At 43.1% G+C, this 27,728-nt stretch overlaps 1 protein-coding gene across 1 annotated transcript in view; it reads left to right on the top strand.

Annotated features, from left to right (window-relative positions):
• STARD9 (StAR related lipid transfer domain containing 9) overlaps positions 1–27,728 on the top strand; it is a 292,466-nt gene that overhangs the window by 88,874 nt on the left and 175,864 nt on the right. The window contains exons 4-6 of the mRNA XM_073552673.1: positions 24,188–24,304; positions 25,605–25,637; positions 26,501–26,562. Coding sequence (XP_073408774.1) covers positions 24,188–24,304; positions 25,605–25,637; positions 26,501–26,562 — 212 coding nt within the window. The remainder of the gene's footprint in view (positions 1–24,187; positions 24,305–25,604; positions 25,638–26,500; positions 26,563–27,728) is intronic.

Raw genomic sequence — 27,728 nt, 5'->3', positions numbered from 1 at the left:
TCATCTCATCTACAACTCCACAGCACTGGTCACTACTGAGCATGTACATAAGGTGCAGCACAGAGTCATCTCATCTATGACTCCACAGCACTGGTCAGTACTGAGCATGTACATAAAGTGCAGCACAGATTAATCTCATCTACGACTTCACAGCACTGGTCACTACTGAGCATGTACATAAAGTGCAGCACAGATTCATCTCATCTACAACTCCACAGCACTGGTCACTACTGAGCATGTACATAAAGTGCAGCACAGAGTCATCTCATCTACAACTCCACAGCACTGGTCACTACTGAGCATGTACATAAAGTGCAGCACAGAGTCATCTCATCTACAACTCCACAGCACTGGTCACTACTGAGCATGTACATAAAGTGCAGCACAGTAATCTCATCTACGACTTCACAGCACTGGTCACTACTGAGCATGTACATAAAGTACAGCACAGATTAATCTCATCTATGACTCCACAGCACTGGTCACTACTGAGCTTGTACATAAAGTGCAGCACAGAGTCATCTCATCTACAACTCCACAGCACTGGTCACTACTGAGCATGTACATAAAGTGCAGCACAGTAATCTCATCTACGACTTCACAGCACTGGTCACTACTGAGCATGTACATAAAGTACAGCACAGATTAATCTCATCTATGACTCCACAGCACTGGTCACTACTGAGCATGTACATAAAGTGCAGCACAGAGTCATCTCATCTGCGACTCCTCAGCACTGGTCACTACTGAGCATGTACATAAAGTGCAGCACAGATTCATCTCATCCACGACTCCACAGCACTGGTCACTACTGAGCATGTACAGTCATGGCCAAAAGTTTTGAGAATGACACAAATATTAATTTTTACAAAGTCTACTGCTTCATTTTTTCTAATGGCAATTTGCATATACTCCAGAATGTTATAAAGAGTTATCAGCTTAACAGCAATTACTTGCAAAGTCAATATTTGCCTAGAAAATGAACTTTATCCCCCAAAACACATTTCAACATCATTGCAGCCCTGCCTTAAAAGGACCAGCTAACATCGTTTCAGTGATTGCTCCATTAACACAGGTGTGGGTGTTGATGAGGACAGGACTGGAGATCAATCTGTCATGATTAAGTAAGAATGACACCACTGGACACTTTAAAAGGAGGCTGGTGCTTGGCATCATTGTTTCTCTTCTGTTAACCATGGTTATCTCTAAAGAAACACGTGCAGTCATCATTGCACTGCACAAAAATGGCCTAACAGGGAAGAGTATCGCAGCTAGAAAGATTGCACCTCAGTCAACAATCTATTGCATCATCAAGAACTTCAAGGAGAGAGGTTCCCTTGTTGCCAAAAAGGCTCCAGGGCGCCCAAGAAAGACCAGCAAGCGCAAGGACCGTCTCTTAAAAGTGTTTCAGCTGCGGGATCGGGCTACCAGCAGTGCAGAGCTTGCTGAGGAATGGCAGCAGGCAGGTGTGAGTGCATCTGCACGCGCTGTGAGGCGGAGACTCTTGGAGCAAGGCCTGGTCTCAAGGAGGGCAGCAAAGAAGCCACTTCTCTCCAGAAAAAACATCATGGACAGACTGATATTCTGCAAGAGGTACAGGGAGTGGACTGCTGAGGACTGGGGTAAAGTCATTTTCTCTGATGAATCCCCTTTTCGATTGTTTGGGACATCTGGAAAACGGCTTATTCGGAGAAGACCAGGTGAGCGCTACCACCAGTCTTGTCTCATGCCAACTGTCAAGCATCCTGAAACCATTCATGTGTGGGGTTGCTCCTCAGCCAAGGGAATGGGCTCTCTCTCAGTCTTTCCTAAAAACACAGCCATGAATAAAGAATGGTACCAGAATGTCCTCCGAGAGCAACTTCTCCCAACCGTCCAAGAGCAGTTTGGCGATCAACAATGCCTTTTTCAACATGATGGAGCACCTTGCCATAAAGCAAAGGTGATAACTAAATGGCTCAGGGAACAAAACATAGAGATTTTGGGACCATGGCCTGGAAACTCCCCAAATCTTAATCCCATTGAGAACTTGTGGTCAGTCATCAAGAGATGGGTAGACAAACAAAAACCTTCAAATTCAGACAAAATAAAAGCAATGATTTTGCAAGAATGGACTGCTATCAGTCAGGATTTGATCCAGAAGTTGATTGAGAGCATGCCAGGGAGAATTGCAGAGGTCCTGAAGAAGAAGGGTCAACACTGCAAATATTGACTTGCTGCATTAACTCATTCTAACTGTCAATATAACCTTTTGTTACTCATAATATGATTGCAATTATATTTCTGTATGTGATAAAAACATCTGACAAACACACATAAAAACCAGAGGGCAGCAGATCATGTGAAAATATAATATTTGTGTCATTCTCAAAACTTTTGGCCATGACTGTAAATAAAGCGCAGCATAGATTCATCTCATCTACAACTCCACAGCACTGGTCACTACTGAGCATGTACATAAAGTGCAGCACAGATTAATCTCATCTGCGACTCCACAGCACTGGTCACTACTGAGCATGTACATAAAGTGCAGCACAGAGTCATCTCATTTACGACTCCACAGCACAGGTCACTACTGAGCATGTACATAAAGTGCAGCACAGATTCATCTCATCTACGACTCCACAGCACTGGTCACTACTGAGCATATACATAAAGGGCAGCACAGATTCATCTCATCTACAACTCCACAGCACTGGTCACTACTGAGCATGTACATAAAGTGCAGCATAGATTCATCTCATCTACGACTCCACAGCACTGGTTACTACTGAGAATGTACATAAAGTGCAGCACAGAGTCATCTCATCTATAACTCCACAGCACTGGTCACTACTGAGCATGTACATAAAGTGCAGCACAGTAATCTCATCTACGACTCCACAGCACTGGTGACTACTGAGCATGTACATAAAGTGCAGCACAGAGTCATCTCATCTACAACTCCACAGCACTGGTTACTACTGAGAATGTACATAAAGTGCAGCACAGATTAATCTCATCTACGACTTCACAGCACTGGTCACTACTGAGCATGTACATAAAGTGCAGCACAGAGTCATCTCATCTACGACTCCAGAGCACTGGTCACTACTGAGCATGTACATAGGGTGCAGCACAGATTAATCTCATCTACGACTCCACAGCACTGGTCACTACTGAGCATGTACATAAAGTGCAGCACAGAGTCATCTCATCTACGACTCCACAGCACTGGTCACTATTGAGCATGTACATAAAGTGCAGCACAGAGTCATCTCATCTACAACTCCACAGCACTGGTCACTACTGAGCATGTACATAAAGTGCAGCACAGATTAATCTCATCTACGACTTCACAGCACTGGTCACTACTGAGCATGTACATAAAGTGCAGCACAGATTAATCTCATTGCGACTCCACAGCACTGGTCACTACTGAGCATGTACATAAAGTGCAGCACAGAGTCATCTCATCTACGACTCCACAGCACTGGTCACTACTGAGCATGTACATAAAGTGCAGCACAGATTCATCTCATCTACGACTCCACAGCACTGGTCACTACTGAGCATGTACATAAGGTGCAGCACAGATTCATCTCATCTACGACTCCACAGCACTGTTTACTACTGAGAATGTACATAAAGTGCAGCACAGATTAATCTCATCTACGACTTCACAGCACTGGTCGCTACTGAGCATATACATAAAGTGCAGCATAGATTCATCTCATCTACGACTCCACTACACTGGTCACTACTGAGCATGTACATAAAGTGCATCACAGAGTCATCTCATCTACAACTCCACAGCACTGGTCACTACTGAGCATGTACATAAAGTGCAGCACAGATTAATCTCATCTACGACTCCACAGCACTGTCACTACTGAGCATGTACATAAAGTGCAGCACAGATCCATCTCATCTACGACTCCACAGCACTGGTCACTACTGAGCATGTACATAAAGTGCAGCACAGATTCATCTCATCTACGACTCCACAGCACTGGTCACTACTGAGCATGTACATAAAGTGCAGCACAGATTAATCTCATCTACGACTCCACAGCACTGTCACTACTGAGCATGTACATAAAGTGCAGCACAGATCCATCTCATCTACGACTCCACAGCACCGGTCACTACTGAGCATGTACATAAAGTGCAGCACAGATTCATCTCATCTACGACTCCACAGCACTGGTCACTACTGAGCATGTGCATAAAGTGCAGCACAGATTCATCTCATCTACGACTCCACAGCACTGGTCACTACTGAGCATGTACATAAAGTGCAGCACAGATCCATCTCATCTTCGACCACACAGCACTGGTCACTACTGAGTATGTACATAAAGTGCACCACAGATTCATCTCATCTACGACTCCACAGCACTGGTCACTACTGAGCATGTGCATAAAGTGCAGCACAGATTCATCTCATCTATGACTCCACAGCACTGGTCACTACTGAGCATGTACATAAGGTGCAGCACAGATTCATCACATCTATGACTCCACAGCACTGTTTACTACTGAGAATGTACATAAAGTGCAGCACAGATTAATCTCATCTACGACTTCACAGCACTGGTCGCTACTGAGCATATACATAAAGTGCAGCATAGATTCATCTCATCTACGACTCCACTACACTGGTCACTACTGAGCATGTACATAAAGTGCAGCATAGATTCATCTCATCTACAACTCCACAGCACTGGTCACTACTGAGCATGTACATAAAGTGCAGCACAGATTAATCTCATCTGCGACTCCACAGCACTGGTCACTACTGAGCATGTACATAAAGTGCAGCACAGAGTCATCTCATCTACGACTCCACAGCACTGGTCACTACTGAGCATGTACATAAAGTGCAGCACAGATTCATCTCATCTACGACTCCACAGCACTGGTCACTACTGAGCATGTACATAAAGGGCAGCACAGATTCATCTCATCTACAACTCCACAGCACTGGTCACTAGTGAGCATGTACATGAAGTGCAGCACAGATTAATCTCATCTACGACTTCACAGCACTGGTCACTACTGAGCACATACATAAAGTGCAGCATAGATTCATCTCATCTACGACTCCACAGCACTGGTTACTACTGAGAATGTACATAAAGTGCAGCACAGAGTCATCTCATCTACAACTCCACAGCACTGGTCACTACTGAGCATGTACATAAAGTGCAGCACAGTAATCTCATCTACGACTCCACAGCACTGGTGACTACTGAGCATGTACATAAAGTGCAGCACAGAGTCATCTCATCTACGACTCCACAGCACTGGTTACTACTGAGAATGTACATAAAGTGCAGCACAGATTAATCTCATCTACGACTTCACTGCACTGGTCACTACTGAGCATGTACATAAAGTACAGCACAGATTAATCTCATCTATGACTCCACAGCACTGGTCACTACTGAGCATGTACATAAAGTGCAGCACAGAGTCATCTCATCTGCGACTCCTCAGCACTGGTCACTACTGAGCATGTACATAAAGTGCAGCACAGATTCATCTCATCCACGACTCCACAGCACTGGTCACTACTGAGCATGTACAGTCATGGCCAAAAGTTTTGAGAATGACACAAATATTAATTTTTACAAAGTCTACTGCTTCATTTTTTCTAATGGCAATTTGCATATACTCCAGAATGTTATAAAGAGTTATCAGCTTAACAGCAATTACTTGCAAAGTCAATATTTGCCTAGAAAATGAACTTTATCCCCCAAAACACATTTCAACATCATTGCAGCCCTGCCTTAAAAGGACCAGCTAACATCGTTTCAGTGATTGCTCCATTAACACAGGTGTGGGTGTTGATGAGGACAGGACTGGAGATCAATCTGTCATGATTAAGTAAGAATGACACCACTGGACACTTTAAAAGGAGGCTGGTGCTTGGCATCATTGTTTCTCTTCTGTTAACCATGGTTATCTCTAAAGAAACACGTGCAGTCATCATTGCACTGCACAAAAATGGCCTAACAGGGAAGAGTATCGCAGCTAGAAAGATTGCACCTCAGTCAACAATCTATTGCATCATCAAGAACTTCAAGGAGAGAGGTTCCCTTGTTGCCAAAAAGGCTCCAGGGCGCCCAAGAAAGACCAGCAAGCGCAAGGACCGTCTCTTAAAAGTGTTTCAGCTGCGGGATCGGGCTACCAGCAGTGCAGAGCTTGCTTAGGAATGGCAGCAGGCAGGTGTGAGTGCATCTGCACGCGCTGTGAGGCGGAGACTCTTGGAGCAAGGCCTGGTCTCAAGGAGGGCAGCAAAGAAGCCACTTCTCTCCAGAAAAAACATCATGGACAGACTGATATTCTGCAAGAGGTACAGGGAGTGGACTGCTGAGGACTGGGGTAAAGTCATTTTCTCTGATGAATCCCCTTTTCGATTGTTTGGGACATCTGGAAAACGGCTTATTCGGAGAAGACCAGGTGAGCGCTACCACCAGTCTTGTCTCATGCCAACTGTCAAGCATCCTGAAACCATTCATGTGTGGGGTTGCTCCTCAGCCAAGGGAATGGGCTCTCTCTCAGTCTTGCCTAAAAACACAGCCATGAATAAAGAATGGTACCAGAATGTCCTCCGAGAGCAACTTCTCCCAACCGTCCAAGAGCAGTTTGGCGATCAACAATGCCTTTTTCAACATGATGGAGCACCTTGCCATAAAGCAAAGGTGATAACTAAATGGCTCAGGGAACAAAACATAGCGATTTTGGGACCATGGCCTGGAAACTCCCCAAATCTTAATCCCATTGAGAACTTGTGGTCAGTCATCAAGAGATGGGTAGACAAACAAAAACCTTCAAATTCAGACAAAATAAAAGCAATGATTTTGCAAGAATGGACTGCTATCAGTCAGGATTTGATCCAGAAGTTGATTGAGAGCATGCCAGGGAGAATTGCAGAGGTCCTGAAGAAGAAGGGTCAACACTGCAAATATTGACTTGCTGCATTAACTCATTCTAACTGTCAATATAACCTTTTGTTACTCATAATATGATTGCAATTATATTTCTGTATGTGATAAAAACATCTGACAAACACACATAAAAACCAGAGGGCAGCAGATCATGTGAAAATATAATATTTGTGTCATTCTCAAAACTTTTGGCCATGACTGTAAATAAAGCGCAGCATAGATTCATCTCATCTACAACTCCACAGCACTGGTCACTACTGAGCATGTACATAAAGTGCAGCACAGATTAATCTCATCTGCGACTCCACAGCACTGGTCACTACTGAGCATGTACATAAAGTGCAGCACAGAGTCATCTCATTTACGACTCCACAGCACTGGTCACTACTGAGCATGTACATAAAGTGCAGCACAGATTCATCTCATCTACGACTCCACAGCACTGGTCACTACTGAGCATGTACATAAAGGGCAGCACAGATTCATCTCATCTACAACTCCACAGCACTGGTCACTAAAGAGCACATACATAAAGTGAAGCATAGATTCATCTCATCTACGACTCCACAGCACTGGTTACTACTGAGAATGTACATAAAGTGCAGCACAGAGTCATCTCATCTATAACTCCACAGCACTGGTCACTACTGAGCATGTACATAAAGTGCAGCACAGTAATCTCATCTACGACTCCACAGCACTGGTGACTACTGAGCATGTACATAAAGTGCAGCACAGAGTCATCTCATCTACGACTCCACAGCACTGGTTACTACTGAGAATGTACATAAAGTGCAGCACAGATTAATCTCATCTACGACTTCACAGCACTGGTCACTACTGAGCATGTACATAAAGTGCAGCACAGAGTCATCTCATCTACGACTCCAGAGCACTGGTCACTACTGAGCATGTACATAGGGTGCAGCACAGATTAATCTCATCTACGACTCCACAGCACTGGTCACTACTGAGCATGTACATAAAGTGCAGCACAGAGTCATCTCATCTACGACTCCACAGCACTGGTCACTATTGAGCATGTACATAAAGTGCAGCACAGAGTCATCTCATCTACAACTCCACAGCACTGGTCACTACTGAGCATGTACATAAAGTGCAGCACAGATTAATCTCATCTACGACTTCACAGCACTGGTCACTACTGAGCATGTACATAAAGTGCAGCACAGATTAATCTCATTGCGACTCCACAGCACTGGTCACTACTGAGCATGTACATAAAGTGCAGCACAGAGTCATCTCATCTACGACTCCACAGCACTGGTCACTACTGAGCATGTACATAAAGTGCAGCACAGATTCATCTCATCTACGACTCCACAGCACTGGTCACTACTGAGCATGTACATAAGCTGCAGCACAGATTCATCTCATCTACGACTCCACAGCACTGTTTACTACTGAGAATGTACATAAAGTGCAGCACAGATTAATCTCATCTACGACTTCACAGCACTGGTCGCTACTGAGCATATACATAAAGTGCAGCATAGATTCATCTCATCTACGACTCCACTACACTGGTCACTACTGAGCATGTACATAAAGTGCATCACAGAGTCATCTCATCTACGACTTCACAGCACTGGTCACTACTGAGCATGTACATAAAGTGCAGCACAGAGTCATCTCATCTACGACTCCAGAGCACTGGTCACTACTGAGCATGTACATAGGGTGCAGCACAGATTAATCTCATCTACGACTCCACAGCACTGGTCACTACTGAGCATGTACATAAAGTGCAGCACAGAGTCATCTCATCTACGACTCCACAGCACTGGTCACTATTGAGCATGTACATAAAGTGCAGCACAGAGTCATCTCATCTACAACTCCACAGCACTGGTCACTACTGAGCATGTACATAAAGTGCAGCACAGATTAATCTCATCTACGACTTCACAGCACTGGTCACTACTGAGCATGTACATAAAGTGCAGCACAGATTAATCTCATTGCGACTCCACAGCACTGGTCACTACTGAGCATGTACATAAAGTGCAGCACAGAGTCATCTCATCTACGACTCCACAGCACTGGTCACTACTGAGCATGTACATAAAGTGCAGCACAGATTCATCTCATCTACGACTCCACAGCACTGGTCACTACTGAGCATGTACATAAGCTGCAGCACAGATTCATCTCATCTACGACTCCACAGCACTGTTTACTACTGAGAATGTACATAAAGTGCAGCACAGATTAATCTCATCTACGACTTCACAGCACTGGTCGCTACTGAGCATATACATAAAGTGCAGCATAGATTCATCTCATCTACGACTCCACTACACTGGTCACTACTGAGCATGTACATAAAGTGCATCACAGAGTCATCTCATCTACAACTCCACAGCACTGGTCACTACTGAGCATGTACATAAAGTGCAGCACAGATTAATCTCATCTACGACTCCACAGCACTGTCACTACTGAGCATGTACATAAAGTGCAGCACAGATCCATCTCATCTACGACTCCACAGCACTGGTCACTACTGAGCATGTACATAAAGTGCAGCACAGATTCATCTCATCTACGACTCCACAGCACTGGTCACTACTGAGCATGTACATAAAGTGCAGCACAGATTAATCTCATCTACGACTCCACAGCACTGTCACTACTGAGCATGTACATAAAGTGCAGCACAGATCCATCTCATCTACGACTCCACAGCACCGGTCACTACTGAGCATGTACATAAAGTGCAGCACAGATTCATCTCATCTACGACTCCACAGCACTGGTCACTACTGAGCATGTGCATAAAGTGCAGCACAGATTCATCTCATCTACGACTCCACAGCACTGGTCACTACTGAGCATGTACATAAAGTGCAGCACAGATCCATCTCATCTTCGACCACACAGCACTGGTCACTACTGAGTATGTACATAAAGTGCACCACAGATTCATCTCATCTACGACTCCACAGCACTGGTCACTACTGAGCATGTGCATAAAGTGCAGCACAGATTCATCTCATCTATGACTCCACAGCACTGGTCACTACTGAGCATGTACATAAGGTGCAGCACAGATTCATCACATCTATGACTCCACAGCACTGTTTACTACTGAGAATGTACATAAAGTGCAGCACAGATTAATCTCATCTACGACTTCACAGCACTGGTCGCTACTGAGCATATACATAAAGTGCAGCATAGATTCATCTCATCTACGACTCCACTACACTGGTCACTACTGAGCATGTACATAAAGTGCAGCATAGATTCATCTCATCTACAACTCCACAGCACTGGTCACTACTGAGCATGTACATAAAGTGCAGCACAGATTAATCTCATCTGCGACTCCACAGCACTGGTCACTACTGAGCATGTACATAAAGTGCAGCACAGAGTCATCTCATCTACGACTCCACAGCACTGGTCACTACTGAGCATGTACATAAAGTGCAGCACAGATTCATCTCATCTACGACTCCACAGCACTGGTCACTACTGAGCATGTACATAAAGGGCAGCACAGATTCATCTCATCTACAACTCCACAGCACTGGTCACTAGTGAGCATGTACATGAAGTGCAGCACAGATTAATCTCATCTACGACTTCACAGCACTGGTCACTACTGAGCACATACATAAAGTGCAGCATAGATTCATCTCATCTACGACTCCACAGCACTGGTTACTACTGAGAATGTACATAAAGTGCAGCACAGAGTCATCTCATCTACAACTCCACAGCACTGGTCACTACTGAGCATGTACATAAAGTGCAGCACAGTAATCTCATCTACGACTCCACAGCACTGGTGACTACTGAGCATGTACATAAAGTGCAGCACAGAGTCATCTCATCTACGACTCCACAGCACTGGTTACTACTGAGAATGTACATAAAGTGCAGCACAGATTAATCTCATCTACGACTTCACTGCACTGGTCACTACTGAGCATGTACATAAAGTGCAGCACAGAGTCATCTCATCTACGACTCCAGAGCACTGGTCACTACTGAGCATGTACATAGGGTGCAGCACAGATTAATCTCATCTACGACTCCACAGCACTGGTCACTACTGAGCATGTACATAAAGTGCAGCACAGAGTCATCTCATCTACGACTCCACAGCACTGGTCACTATTGATCATGTACATAAAGTGCAGCACAGAGTCATCTCATCTACAACTCCACAGCACTCGTCACTACTGAGCATGTACATAAAGTGCAGCACAGATTAATCTCATCTACGACTTCACAGCACTGGTCACTACTGAGCATGTACATAAAGTGCAGCACAGATTAATCTCATTGCGACTCCACAGCACTGGTCACTACTGAGCATGTACATAAAGTGCAGCACAGAGTCATCTCATCTACGACTCCACAGCACTGGTCACTACTGAGCATGTACATAAAGTGCAGCACAGATTCATCTCATCTACGACTCCACAGCACTGGTCACTACTGAGCATGTACATAAGATGCAGCACAGATTCATCTCATCTACGACTCCACAGCACTGTTTACTACTGAGAATGTACATAAAGTGCAGCACAGATTAATCTCATCTACGACTTCACAGCACTGGTCGCTACTGAGCATATACATAAAGTGCAGCATAGATTCATCTCATCTACGACTCCACTACACTGGTCACTACTGAGCATGTACATAAAGTGCATCACAGAGTCATCTCATCTACAACTCCACAGCACTGGTCACTACTGAGCATGTACATAAAGTGCAGCACAGATTAATCTCATCTACGACTCCACAGCACTGTCACTACTGAGCATGTACATAAAGTGCAGCACAGATCCATCTCATCTACGACTCCACAGCACTGGTCACTACTGAGCATGTACATAAAGTGCAGCACAGATTCATCTCATCTACGACTCCGCAGCACTGTCACTACTGAGCATGTACATAAAGTGCAGCACAGATCCATCTCATCTACGACTCCACAGCACCGGTCACTACTGAGCATGTACATAAAGTGCAGCACAGATTCATCTCATCTACGACTCCACAGCACTGGTCACTACTGAGCATGTACATAAAGTGCAGCACAGATTCATCTCATCTACGACTCCACAGCACTGGTCACTACTGAGCATGTACATAAAGTGCAGCACAGATTCATCTCATCTACGACTCCACAGCACTGGTCACTACTGAGCATGTACATAAAGTGCAGCACAGATTCATCTCATCTACGACTCCACAGCACTGGTCACTACTGAGCATGTACATAAAATGCAGCACAGATTCATCTCATCTACGACTCCACAGCACTGGTCACTACTGAGCATGTACATACAGTGCAGCACAGATTCATCTCATCTACGACTCCACAGCACTGGTCACTAGTGAGCATGTACATAAAGTGCAGCACAGATTCATCTCATCTACGACTCCACAGCACTGGTCACTACTGAGCATGTACATAAGGTGCAGCACAGATTCATCTCATCTACGACTCCACAGCACTGTTTACTACTGAGAATGTACATAAAGTGCAGCACAGATTAATCTCATCTACGACTTCACAGCACTGGTCGCTACTGAGCATATACATAAAGTGCAGCATAGATTCATCTCATCTACGACTCCACTACACTGGTCACTACTGAGCATGTACATAAAGTGCATCACAGAGTCATCTCATCTACAACTCCACAGCACTGGTCACTACTGTGCATGTACATAAAGTGCAGCACAGATTAATCTCATCTACGACTCCACAGCACTGTCACTACTGAGCATGTACATAAAGTGCAGCACAGATCCATCTCATCTACGACTCCACAGCACTGGTCACTACTGAGCATGTACATAAAGTGCAGCACAGATTCATCTCATCTACGACTCCGCAGCACTGTCACTACTGAGCATGTACATAAAGTGCAGCACAGATCCATCTCATCTACGACTCCACAGCACCGGTCACTACTGAGCATGTACATAAAGTGCAGCACAGATTCATCTCATCTACGACTCCACAGCACTGGTCACTACTGAGCATGTACATAAAGTGCAGCACAGATTCATCTCATCTACGACTCCACAGCACTGGTCACTACTGAGCATGTACATAAAGTGCAGCACAGATTCATCTCATCTACGACTCCACAGCACTGGTCACTACTGAGCATGTACATAAAGTGCAGCACAGATTCATCTCATCTACGACTCCACAGCACTGGTCACTACTGAGCATGTACATAAAATGCAGCACAGATTCATCTCATCTACGACTCCACAGCACTGGTCACTACTGAGCATGTACATACAGTGCAGCACAGATTCATCTCATCTACGACTCCACAGCACTGGTCACTAGTGAGCATGTACATAAAGTGCAGCACAGATTCATCTCATCTACGACTCCACAGCACTGGTCACTACTGAGCATGTACTTAACGTGCAGCACAGATTCATCTCATCTACATCTCCACAGCACTGGTCACTACTGAGCATGTACATAAACTGCAGCACAGATTCATCTCATCTTATTACTCCACAGCACTGGTCACTACTGAGCATGTACATAAAGTGCAGCACAGATTCATCTCATCTACAACTCCACAGCAATGGTCACTACTGATCATGTACATAAAGTGCAGCACAGATTCATCTCATCTACGACCACACAGCACTGGTCACTACTGAGTATGTACATAAAGTGCAGCACAGATTAATCTCATCTACGACTCCACAGCACTGGTCACTACTGAGCATGTGCATAAAGTGCAGCACAGATTCTTCTCATCTATGACTCCACAGCACTGGTCACTACTGAGCATGTACATAAAGTGCAGCACAGATTCATCTCATCTACATCTCCACAGCACTGGTCACTGCTGAGCATGTACATAAAGTGCAGCACAGATTCATCTCATCTACGACCCCACAGCACTGGTCACTACTGAGCATGTACATAAAGTGCAGCACAGATTCATCTCAACTAAAAACCTAGATCTTTAGAACAGGAACAGAACAGACATTTAGAAACATTTACAGCACATTCTGCTTTGTACTACTGTACCCAATGTATTATATATTTTATATATACCGACTCCACCAAAATGGACACCGATTCCTACTCCACAGCCCTGCTTTCTACAAGATTTTGGAGGTTTCTGTGGTAATTTTAGTTAATTCTTCCAGAAGAACATTTGTGAGGTCAGACACTGATGTTGAAGTAGAGGCCAGGCTCATAATCCATTCTACGTCATACCAAAGGTGTACAAAGTGGTTAAGTTCAGGCCTCTGGTGTAAAAAAACTTGACCCCAACCATATAGACCTTTTATGTTTACGTTAGCAGGGCATGTGCAACTGTATGGGACCAAACAATGGTATTAAAATCAACAGGAAACAGTGTCTTTTAAGAAGAAGAGTGCAATAAGAAAAATATTTGTTGTATGTGTACAATGAGAATGGCTTTTTATCTTTTCTTGACCTTGTTTACTGGTGTTCTCAAATTCTGTCTTGTTACCTGGAGACGTTGGCACATCAAACATGTCCTCTTTATAGAAGTCTCTGCTTACTTTACATGTTTGGCTAATATTGACCCAGTTATCGAAGTCGCCTCCTTCATACACACATGAAAAGCCCTCAAGACTTTATCTGCTTTGTTACTGTTTATCCATGGGAACTACATGATCATGTTACTCTTGGATGAAGTCTAATCATAAATTGTCATCCATGTTCTGAGATCTATGACTTCTTTTAATTTTAATTTGCAATTTGTGTATTTTACCCACCACATTATAAGATCACCCATCATAAGTTACTTATTTTATTTGATCTCTTTATGATAGGGGAAAACAAATATCCATATTCACCAAAGTATGTTGTATAGTATTTGTTTCCAAATTATTTTAGACCAGGGCACCCCAAAGAGATGAAAAGACGCAGTGCAGATCTCTAACCAGTTCTCCACACAAATGCAAGTATCCAGCTAACGTGTCAGCAGTGTGAATGACGTCATGACTGACTGAGATAGATATCATGGATGGCCTGAACATTTTTTTTTTTTCTTTATAGACAAGTCACCTATGATTTAATATAGACTACACACCTTAAAGGAAACAATTTTGGCAATATTTATTTTCTTTTTTTCCTTTTCATATCACAAACAGTATTATAAATCTTGCAATTATCACAAAGTTTTCAGAAGTCTCAGTATCTGAGGTTGATTTAATGACCGATAACACCTTTATACACAGCTGATATCACAGGATCCACCACTGACTACTGTCGCAGTTTCCTCTGCTGCCGCTTTCTCGAGAATAACCTTTGCACATGCTCATTAGAGTAAAAAAGATAGGATCTGAATCAGTCTGTTGCTTCGAATATACATGTGGATTTCCTTAAACAGGATGTGTAAGCAGACTAGCCCCAGTGGCCAGTATAGAAACTGCAATATATCAACTTTTTATTTCTATTATAGAATATGATATACAAAAAAATCATAATTAAAAAAAAAGGTATTTTAAGAAAAAAAGTTTTCCACAATAGGTAATTTTCTGATTACATATTCCTTCTAGAAAGTTCATTAACCCTGCTCCTGTATAATGATTAACCCTTTGACATACCCCAAAATGTGTTAAGACTTGAAAAACATTTGAACTTCATTACCCCAAAAATAATTCAGACATTAGAGATTATACCCCAGTATAAAGCTGCACTTACCTGCGCAAACTGTAGGAAGAGTAGATTTTGCTGCATGGAGGAGATAATCATGTTGACGGCCAATGGGAAAGTGAACTCTTCGCTTTCTGCACTGCATTGTGCATGTTGCCCAATAGTACTGACATATGCATGGCGCAAACCAGCCACCATAACCGAAAATCATTCAGTGAAAGCCCAAAAATACAGCTCTGACACCAAGTCACATGTGCACTGATTGTTTTTTTGCAAAACTTGAGGATGTATACAAATGATATGGATATTGGGTAACTTTTTGATACTAGTCTCAAGTGGTCACATAATTGCTCCTCTCTTGAGCTCGATGGCTGTATATGCATTAGCACATGCCACAGTGGCCCTATACATACCCATAGATGATGTATAGGTACACAGCGGGGACTAGGGGTAGATCGACATTAGCATATGCCATGATAGCTCTGTACATACTGTGAGACAGTGACCGGCGTTATTGTGAATGGCTGGTATGTGTCGCACAGGCGGAGGTCCTCTGCGCTGTAAGCATGGAATGTTGCTCTTGGACCTGTAGTTCCACAAGCCTTGTTTAGTTTATAAGGGACTGGGCTTACAGGGTTAGCCGGAGAGTTGGGCAGGTCTGGTTAACCACACACCTCCCATCAGTGGGTGTGTCTCATAGGATATAATGAGACTGTCGTTTGGTCACATGGGCTCTGTGTTGGAAGGTCCTGCAAGAAGATAGGTTTCCTGAAAAGCACATGGTGGAGATCAGGTACCTGCAGAGTCTGTGACGGCTACTGCGTTGGGGAAGCTACCGTCCTTCTGTGGCTCTGGAACTGATGGGGATGAGCTTGTCGAGCAAGTCAACGTACAGGTCATTGATCCCAGTAAGGCAGCTTTCCTGGAAGTCAGGACTGACAAGAAGTCAGTTTGTGGAGCGGAGCTCCTGTAAGGCAACCTCGGACAAGGGGGTTGTAGTAAAGGAAGACAGGTGTATCTGCTATTGGAACAGACTGTTGGTCATAATAGGTTCCGTTGATGTAATGAAATGTACTATACTGTGTTATGATTGGGTCACCGAGGAGGAAAGCATGACCAATCTAAGCCACAGAAAACCAGAGAGGTTGATAACTAAGTGGATTGCAGACCGCTGATCCTATCCACACAGCTAGCAGTAGCCGTGGAGCGTACCTACGATGATCCTAGACGCCTTGACACAGCCGGAGAACTAAATAAGCCTAAAGCAAGAAAGGGGAAATATAAACTGCCCCAGAGCAGACCCCAAAGGAATAGATAGCCCCCAAACATATATTGTCGGTGAGACAAGTTGAAAACACAAACGCAGGTAGGAAAATAGACTGAGCAAACCATGGGGCCCACACTAACAGGAAAGGAAAGACTCTGTCTGCAATCTCGCAAAAAACCCTGTAAAAAATGCCTAACACGTCTGATAGAAAAATACTGAAGTCACTAGACTTCGCCCACTATATCAGCACTCTGGCATATTCTGAAAGCAGAGCAAAAAGAGGCCAATCTAATAAGGGACAAAAACAAACTGGCACAAGCAATAACATAAGGATAGAAATTTAGCACAGCCCCAGCTGGAGCTGGCTGACCACACAAAACTGAAATAGACAAAACCAGATCAAATGTGAACAATAGCAAAAGAACACTTAGCTGAGCATGCAGGGACTGAGCTGGAAACTAAGACCTAAAGAGGCAGGAAAAATCACCAGCAGGGATAGAGGGAGTCGGCTGTCTTAAATCCATTCAGAAACTCCAGATCTCCAGTTATCCTCCTCATTATTAGGTGGCAGGCGTCTGTTAATTAGATCAGCTCCATTACCTCCAGTAACCACCAGAAGGAGCCCGGGAAGAGAACTCGCGACCCCTCTGTCAATACAACCAGCTCCACTACCTTCACTAGTAACCAGAGGTAGGCCAGAAAGCGAATTCACAACAATACTGTGTGCGGTTTATACTGTGCAAATAAACCGAACAGACTGTTTAAGTAGAAAACCGTTCCTGTGTACCTTAATCCAAGTGAGTGTCCCCCAACACATTCAGTGAGCGCTATCTTACAATACTCATAGATGATGTATAGGTACACAGCGGGGACTAGGGGTAGATCAACATTAGCTAGCACATGCCATGATGGCCCTGTACATATGCATAGATAATGTATAGCACACAGCGAGGACTATTAGCACATGCCATGATGACTCTGTACATTCCCATAGATGATGTATAGGCACACAACTGGGACTAGGGGTAGATCAGCATTAGCATATGCCATGATGGCCCTGTACATACCCGCAGATGAAGTATAGGTACACAGTGGTGTCTAGGGGTAGATCGACATTAGCACATGCCATGATGGCCCTGTACATATCCATAGATGATGTATAGGTTCACAGCGGGAACTAGTGGGTAGATCAACATTAGCACATGCCGGGGCTTGGCTATGTAGCTGAGGAGAGAGGACGCGTCCTGAGAGAGCTCCTGTAATCCTGTGATCATCCTGCACTAAAGACCCCCTTTAGCAAGAAATATTTACTGGCTTCAGGATCCCTTGGACTCCGGGAAGTTTTTGAGCTCCTGTGTGAGAGTGCTGTGAAGTTCCGGTGAGCTGGGAGCTGAGGAGACCCGGGTGGGTGGCGGAGCCTGTGTGAGGCGGTGGCCATCTTCTAAGGCACCTGCTCTGACAGGAAGAGACGCGGCCACAGCCTTCATCACTGCAGCGCTGCCCGGGCAGTGAGCACATATCCTGGGGATCTAAAGGGGATGCGCAGTGTGTGCTCTGAAAAATTGATCCCCGTGCTCCCTCATCAATAAGACACTTGACCCGTCGGCGCCATTACTTCAAGGGCCTCTGGAACCCCCCCCCTGCTGCTGTCTCCTTAACCAGAATATCCTTGACTGGGAAAATAGAGGATGTGCACACTGAGGTGGGGCGTCTTCGGCTGGATATGCAGGCCATGAGGGGGCGCATTACGGAAGTTGAAACAAGAGTGTTCCAGATAGAAGATACCATTACACCTATGGAGGCTAAGCTGACAAAAGTGGCAGGCTCTATAAACGCCTGGAAACAAAAAGCAGATGATCTAGAGAATATACTGTGTTGGAATAATTTCCGAATCATTGGTCTGCCAGAACAAACGCTCGGAGGGTCAGCAACCTGAGCAATTTTTTGGAAGGCTGGCTTAAAGTTTCTCTGGGAGATGAATTCTCTCCAACATTCTCCGTAGAAAGGGCTCACAGGGTCCCTACAAAACTCCTTCCTCCAGGTGCCCCACCTAGACCTTTCCTGGCACGTCTCCTCAACTGTAAAGATAGGGATGCTATTCTACGTTTGTCACGGCAAAAAAGCCCCATTAAATTCAACAATCCTACGATCTCGATTTTTCCAGATTTCTCTATGGAACTCCAGAAACAGCGGGCACAGTTCATGGAAATTAAGAGGCAACTTAGATAAAAGAATGTTATATATTCAATGATTTATACAGCTCGACTCCGAATTGCCCACGAGGGTTCTTCCATAATCTTTACGGATCCAGCGGAAGCAGCTGAATGGCTACGATCCCATAATGTGTCTAGTGCGAAGGAATCCTAACATGCCTACTGTCAAGTAGGACTTTTCTAATAATGGTATGATTGGAGCTCTTTCCACAGGCGTCCAGTTTACCAACAATACTGGACACTGAAATCAGTGAGGGTATCCCCTTGTCTATTTTATGATAGGAGCACAGGATTTTACTCCTATATTGTTTGGTTCTTGCTCTGTTCTTTCTTTTACATTGGTTTTATTTGTTTATGTAGAAGTCGCCACCAACTGTATTCTCATTTTCTGTGTGATGTCTATAAATTTTGCTTGAGTAATAATGTATACCATATCCAGATGAGTAAGCATGGGGTAAGCATGGGGTCTGAAATAATATGCATGACCTGGAATATGAGGGGCATTAAATCCCCCCGGAAGAAGATCAAGGTATTTTTGCAGATCAGGCATTATCATCCTCACACTGTGGCTTTGTGGAGATGCACCTGACCAGGGATACAGCCCGCTGCGTGCAGAAACCATGGGTACAATGGTTCATTCACGCATTTCATACTAGTTACTCGAGACGGGTTTCGTTATTGATACATAGGGATGTTAGGTGGGAGGCCAGGGAGGCCCAGATGGATCCTGAGGGTTGCTTTGTTTTTGTATATGCACTAATTAACTCTAGAAAATATGTCATATTGTGTGTTTACAACATCCCCCCTCCCCCCCGCCCCCCGGCTAATACGTCAATCCTTCAGATGGCGAGGAATTTTGCCCTAAATTATCCGTATGCAGACGTCATTTGCATGGGAGATTTTAATTTAGTCATGGACAATCGTCTTGATAGATTGAGATTTGTTGATGGGGTGTGTGGGGAGACCCCCTCTCCGGTTTATCCCTGCTGGCATTATTCATGAAGGGTAGTTGATGGTTGGATTTGTGGAGGGTGTGTCACCCTGAGGTGAAGGAGTATACTTGTCACTCATCCACTAGACGCTCCCTGTCACGCATAGATTATATATTCGGATCCAGCGGTCTGGCGATGTGGGTGGACAACATAGAACATGTCAGTAGGGGAATCTCAGACCACAGCCCGGTTGTTCTTAAGCTTAAATATTGGCAACTAAATAGTGGTATAGTCTGGAAGCTGAACCCTTTCTGGCTGAAATTAATATGACTTCATGATAGAACGATCGATCAGTTGCATTGCTTCATCTCATCCCACCCAGAACCTCAGAATGTCAATTTATTTTGGGATACCCTTAAGGCATATTTAAGAGGCTGTCTATCCTCTACGATTGCTTATATTAAGCGGGTAACTTCGAGGGAGGATGATGAGATGTAGCGACGATTGAAAGATTCGGAAGCTGCATACATATCTAATCAGACTAACGGCAATAGAATCGAGTGGCTGGCCTCTCAGAGGTTTTACACCCAATATACAGACACTAAGTCTTAACGTAAATTATTCTTTACCCGTCAGTGCTATTTTGAATTAGGAAACCAGGCAAGTAAATTTTTGGCCTCTCTGGGTATAGGAAAATACCGGGATATATTGGCATCACTTCTGTTAAGGGTATTTCGGGGAATTTGGGGGGGGAGAGTCTATGCCAAAGTCCTTTTATGAGGCAAATATTATTGTGCTTAAGAAGGAGAGGAAGGACCCTTTGGAATATGGATATTATTGCCCCATATCGTTAGTAAATGTAGACTATAAAATTTTTACTAAGGTCCTAGCCACCAGTTTGAATTCGATCATACTGGACGTTATACATCCTGACCAAACCGGCTTTATGCCTGGTAAGAGTACTTCTACAGTATCAATATCAGGCGAGTCCAGTCGGTGGTCCAATATACTCTTTGATACCAGACAACAATTGGGCATTGGCGTCGTGACCAAAGCCTTTGACTCTCTTGAGTGGCCTTTCCTATCTGCATGTTTGCAGAGATATGGTTTTGGTGATAAGTTTTTAAAATGGGTTAGCATACTATTATTATTATTATTATTATTATTATTTATGGATAGGGTGGAGGAAACACTACCACAGGTGATTGCCACTATAAATTCAGTAAATAATCGGGCTTATTTATAAACTGGGAGAAGTCTGCTCTATTGCCTCTCTACAATACCCCGATGTCTCATCTTGAGACCCTCACCTCGCTGCCTATTGTATCTAATTTCAAATATCTAGGTATCCATAGATCTCAATACAGTAAACTTGACCTACAACTTAATGTCCACCCATTGCTAGAACTAGTCAAATCTAAATTTGCAACTTGGAGTAAACTCCCGCTATCCGTAGCCGGTCGTATTAATCTGATCAAAATGATATTGCTTCCTAAGCTCAGCTATTCCCTTCAACACAGTGCTGTACTGGTACCTAAATCCTTCTTTGCGAATTTAAATTCCCAAATTACATCTTTTATATGGGGGAAAACTGGATCCAAACTCAGGTTATCCGCTCTACAGAGACCTAAACAGGGGGGTGGAGCGGCACTACCGAACTTCTTCCTGTATTATCTGGCTGGACAGGCTAAACCCCTAAGTAAATGGATGCCTGGTAATTATCTCTCCAATTCTGAAAGTCATCTGCTCCATGCTGCACAGATTGACTGCCCACTGGGTTTCCTAGAGTTGGAGAAAATTAGTGTCCCTCGTCTATTGCCCCTACTTCGGCTAGCGCGATCAGTTTGGAGTCAAATTAAAAAAAGTTATTAAATTTGAAGACATCATAGCTGAAATGCCCTTCTGGAACAACAATTATTTTCTGCTGCTGTTAAGCCACTCATCCGCTGACTTCTGGATTCTATACAATGTCTCCTCGGTAGGTGATTTGTAAGATCATGGGAATTTGATGTCTTTTGAACAACAACGGGCTAAATGTGGCGTCCCGAGATCCCAATTTTTTCGCTATTTACAGCTAAGTTAATAGGTTTATTATTTGTGTAATAGTATAAGGACTTGTATAATTTAAATGACATAAATGTTTCATTGTATACGGCTTATTGTCCTTTTGCAAATACTCCGTAGGTTACGCATGTATCACCTTGTATATAAACAAGAGTACTCATTTTTCTCTATGTTTAATAATATATATATGTATACGTGCTCTGTATCGTGCTTAATACTGTATGCAAATGTGTATTTGTATGTTCTCCCCTTGTTTGCGTGGGTTTCCTCTGGGTTCTCCGGTTTCCTCCCACATTCCAAAGACATACTGATAGGGAATTTAGATTGTGAGCCCCATCGGACAGTGATGATAATGTGTGCAAATTGTAAAGCGCTGCGGAATATGTTAGCGCTATGTAAAAATAAAGATTATTATTATTTATTATATTGTACATTTTATTTTGTGGTTAATAAACAAATTTAAAAAATAACAAAAAACATTAGCACATGCCATGATGGCCGCAGAGCTGGGAGGTTCTGGCTAACCACACACCTCCCATCAGTGGGTGTGTCTCATAGGATATAATGAGACTGTTGTTTGGACACATGGGCTCTGTGTTGGAAGGTCCTGCAAGAGGACAGGTTTCCTGAAAAGCACATGGTGGAGATCATGTACCTGCAGAGCCTGTGACGGCTATTGCGTTGGGGAAGCTACCGTCCTTCTGTGGCTCTGGAACTGACGGGGTTGAGCTTGTCAAGCAAGTCATCATACGGGTCATTGATCCCAGTAAGGCAGCTTCCCTGGCACATGCCATGATGGCCCTGTCCATACTCATAGAAGATGTATAGGCAGACAGCGGGAACTAGGGGTAGATCGACATTAGCATATGCCATAATGGCCCTGTACATATCCATAGATGATGTATAGGTACACAGCGGGGAATAGAGGTAGGTCAACATTAGCACATGCCATGATGACCCTGTACATAACCATAGATAATATATAGGTGCAGCGGGGACTAGGGGTAGATCAACATTAGAACATGCCGTGATGGACCTGTACATACCCATAGATGATGTATAGGTACAGTAAGGACTAGGGGAAGATCAGCATTAGCACATGCCATGATGGCCCTCTACATAACCATAGATGATGGTATAGGCACACAGCGAGGACTGGGGTAGATCAACATTAGCACATGCCATGATGGCTCTGTAGGCGTACCTCAGAGACTAGTAATGTAAGAGATTTGACAAGTAACTGTACAGAGTCACGGTGACCAACACAAAAGTCTCGTGTTCAATTTTTGTGAATTCTGTATTGTGTAATCAGAGGATTTATTTAAAATATACAATTTAAAATGGATAAATAAATATGACTTGTGTATACAGATAGAGGGATAAACCAATCCACCCTTTTATTTCCCAGCATGACAAAGACATTGAACAGGCTTTGTCTTTTTTCCCTGTTGATCAGGGTGTAGTTGATTTTTCATTGGAACCGGTCCTAGTAAAACACATGAGCTTTGCAGATCTGGCTTTTATTCGTTATGAATATTCTTGCATAAAAATTACTTGTTCTTTGTATCAGTAACACATTACAGTGCTTGTTTCATCAAAACAGCCCTTTTTCTTTCAGCGACAGCCCTAATAAGATCGCTGTGAGTCTGGCTGATAGGGCACCCAGCGTTCAGCTCTCATCACGGGGGTAGTTCTGGTCTCTCAGGGCAGATGTGTTATATGCTGGTCAATCATGTAGCAAATGGCAAAACAAGGTCCACAAGAGCTTGAAAGCTCATTTTTCTGGGTGTTATAAGTGTGGCGAGCCATCATGGCTAAGATATCATTGGCTGCAGGGTATCTTTTGGCTAGACCATGGCTACATGCTTTTTAACTCAACTATATAAAATCATAAATCTCCTCATCATGTAATATACAATGTTAGATAGACTACATGTTTCCAAAATGGAAGACATTACTTGATTTGTAAATATCGGAATGAATAGTCAATGCTACAGAATTGTTGTAAATCTTAGAGCTCCTTGGCCAGTTCAGATCAATCCTGAAAGACGTCAACAAATGTGACTGAAAGTCTGGTATTCAGCTCCTGTGTTCTTATTTTCTTGTATCCTCAGGTATTCCAGGACCTTGGCACCACAATTCTTTCAGAAGCCATTAAGGGCTATAACGTGTGTCTGTTTGCCTATGGACAGACTGGCTCAGGAAAGACGTACACAATGATGGGTACTCCGGTAGGTGACTGCATGCTCATGAAACCTTGATATGCCTGGATAACGAAAATAATAAATATGAAGCTGCCAATAAGCCCCATTACGGGTGTAAGCGAGCTTTATTGACATCCATTGCTTTAGTGATGATTATTATTAATAATAATATTTATTTATATAGCGCCATTGATTCCATGGTGCTGTACATGAGAAGGGGTTGCATATAAATTACAGATATCACTTACAGTAAACAAACTAACAATCACAGACTGATATAGAGGGGAGAGAGGACCCTGCCCTTTCGGGCTTACATTCTACAGGATGGTGGGGAAGGAGACAGGTTGAGGGGTTGCAGCAGTTCCAGTGATGGTGAGGCGGTAGCTCCAATAGTGGTGAGGAGACAGCAGGCTGTAAGCTATGCTAAAGAGGTGGGTTTTCAGGTTCCATCTGAAGGATCCGATTGTGGTTGATAGCCGGACGTGTTGGGGCAAAGAATTCCAGAGAATGGGGGATATTCGGGAGAAGTCTTGGAGGCGGTTGGGTGAGGAGCAAATAAGTGTGGAGGAGAGAAGGAGGTTTTGGGAGGATCGGAGATTACATGAGGGAAGGTATCGGGAGGTTAATTCAGAGACATATGGGGGGAGACAGGTTATAGATGGCCTTATAGGTCAGTATTAGTAATTTGAACTGAATACGCTGAGGGAATGGGAGCCAGTGAAGAGATTTGCAGAGGGGAGAAGTGGAGGAGTAGTGAGGAGAGAGATGAATTAGTCGGGCAGCAGAGTTAAGGATGGACTGGAGAGGTGCGAGGGTGTTAGCAGGGAGGCCACAGAAAAGGATGTTGCAATAGTCGAGACGTGAGATGATGAGGGCATGCACAAGCATTTTAGTAGAGTGAGGGTTGAGGAAGGGACGGATAGTGATGATTATGCAGTTCCGTTCCATTTTATCAATTATTTATAATAGGTTTTTGTAAAGCGTTTTTCATGATCCCTGTCCTGACTCCACAAAATGCATACCTGCCTGCCAAAGTTCCATTATATTTCCTTTATATTAACTATTATTCATTTTTATTTTTTAATAATTTTTCATAATATAAAGGCTTTGTGCTGCTACAGAAAAAGTAAAAAAAAAATGCTGTCTTTTCAAATGCAACAATTGAAAGGAAAAAGTAAGTAAATGAAATGCTTGGTCATTTACACCCAAAATGGTCTGGCCTCTAAGAATATTTGCCAGTTTGTTTTGAGGTCATCAGGTGCAAGTTTGTTTTTTTTTTGTTTTTTTTTAATATACAATTGTTGTTTTTTTTTATTATGTTGTCTAGGCATCAATTGGACTGACTCCGCGCATTTGTGAGGTAAGTATGTTTTTGCATAAAAAAAAAATAGAATTGGTCACATATATGTAGTAAATTAAGGCAGAAATCCTAAATAATTGCAGGCAGAAATGGATAGTAAATTTAAATATACTAAATACATCCACAATTCTACAGTAAATGCAGGCCCATACGTGAAATGGAGTAGACGCAGACATAGATATACATGCAATGTAATACAGGAAAATACATAGCGTTCAAGTGCACATAAACATGCAGACACATGCATCTAGTGCATATTAAACATTAGTATAATAATAATATTATTATAATATAGTAACATTGTAATATATACAGTAAATATGCAATAAATATAGCGCATACAGGTTCATAAATACTGTATATAGACAATAGACAAAGGAATTCCACTGATACTTATGGTGTTTTTGCATATTTTGTACATTAAAGCAGACCTGTCACCAGGTCCAGAGTGGGCAGTTTTTGTTCTCTTAATTTTGCTCCCCTGATTATTCTGTTTGTGTTTTTTTTTAATCCACCATTTGGTCTCAGAGATATGGGGCTTTTTATTTAGTGCTAATTTTTATGTTTTAAGCAAGGGGTTGTGGATCACAGGATCCTCAGGGGAGTGTGTTTATACTGCTCAGCATTACTATCATGTGAGCCACGCTCTCTTGGTGGAGACCATGAAAATCGGCACCAAATTTATATGCTCGTATCTCTGGAACAGTTTGGCAGATTTTTAAAAAACGAGAAGATGAATACTCAGGGGATCAGTGGGAATAAAATAAGAGCCCTCAGTTGTATTGGGGATAGGTCCCCTTTAAATCTAATTTGACCTAAATAGGTTGAAATTGTGCTCGTGTTTTCCCAATCCACTGTTGCAGGGTCTGTTCAGTTATAATGATGGCTCTCCAGGTTCTCCATCCTCAAGCCGGATTGAAGTAAGGTGAGTCGTGCTCAATGAAGACAGTCTTTCCTAATTACTGGTGCTTTCTTGTTGTGACAAATATGTAAAAGACGTAGCTACGCAGCAGGAAATGCCATAAATCTGCAGATGAGAGACTCCGTCTGCAAAACTTGTGTCCCTCAATCCCTGTTCTGGAGGTCGCTGTTGTAATATGTGCTTTTCTGCTTGCTGCTCTGATAGAGGAAAAACCTTTTGTGCATATACAATCAAAACTCTAGAGGTTTATTATAGAAGTCTGAGGTTACCATATTATGTCTCCATATAACAGGGCAACTGTACAGATCTGCATTATAGTGTAATAGTAGTATGAAGAAAATGCCTAGATGATTGACAGTGGAATATTTGCAATTCTGTATTCTAAGACAGGCCTGTATTTCAATAAAGGATGTTAGATGTCCCGGGTGATCGCTGCTTGTTTCTTCATGCATATAAGGCTTAGGCTATGTTCACACGTTGCGTTTTTGCTCCTTTTTTAATGCGAAGTTTAAGCTGTTTACAAATAGCAGGTTTTGCTTAGTTTTTGCGGCGTTTTTATTGCTGCATTTTTGTCAGGGTACATTCGTCTCTTGTGCAAGTTGATAAAGTTTAGCTTATAAAAAAAAATCTAATTTCAACTTCATCAGGTTTTGGCACCAAAAACTTAGCAAAACCTGATACCTGCATTTTTTTAAGCGTTTTTTTTTGCTCTACCCATTGCTTTCAATGGGTGAAAAACGCTGCAAAAACACTGAAAGAAGGGAAATGCTGCATTTTGCAAAAACGCAGCTCTTTGACAAAACGGTCAAATAAAAAATAAAACAAGGTCTGTGCATGACACTTCTGAAGTCTTATAGACTTTAATGGTACTGTGAAACACAGCTGAAAAAGGTCATACAAAATGCAGCAAAAAAAGCTGCAAAAACGCAACATGCGAACATAGCCTAAGGCTGCACTGTGACATCGCAGCTAATGATTTCTTATGGTTTCGCATTGCATCCTGTAGCTGCAACAGAGTCGCAAATGTTTCCAAGGGAGTTAGGTTTTCTGTTGCATGCGACTCACTTGTCACAGACTTCAATGCAGATCACAAGTGACATACAACTTGTCACAACTTGGCTGCTTTATTCTACAGCTCTAAAATAGTTGCTTGGCAGCAAGTCACAGAC

The sequence above is a fragment of the Dendrobates tinctorius genome, unplaced genomic scaffold (genome assembly GCF_039654945.1).
Source record: "Dendrobates tinctorius isolate UK_male_01 unplaced genomic scaffold, ASM3965494v1 ptg000194l, whole genome shotgun sequence".
Lineage (NCBI taxonomy): Eukaryota > Metazoa > Chordata > Amphibia > Anura > Dendrobatidae > Dendrobates > Dendrobates tinctorius.
This window is presented reverse-complemented; position numbering and strand designations above follow the sequence as displayed.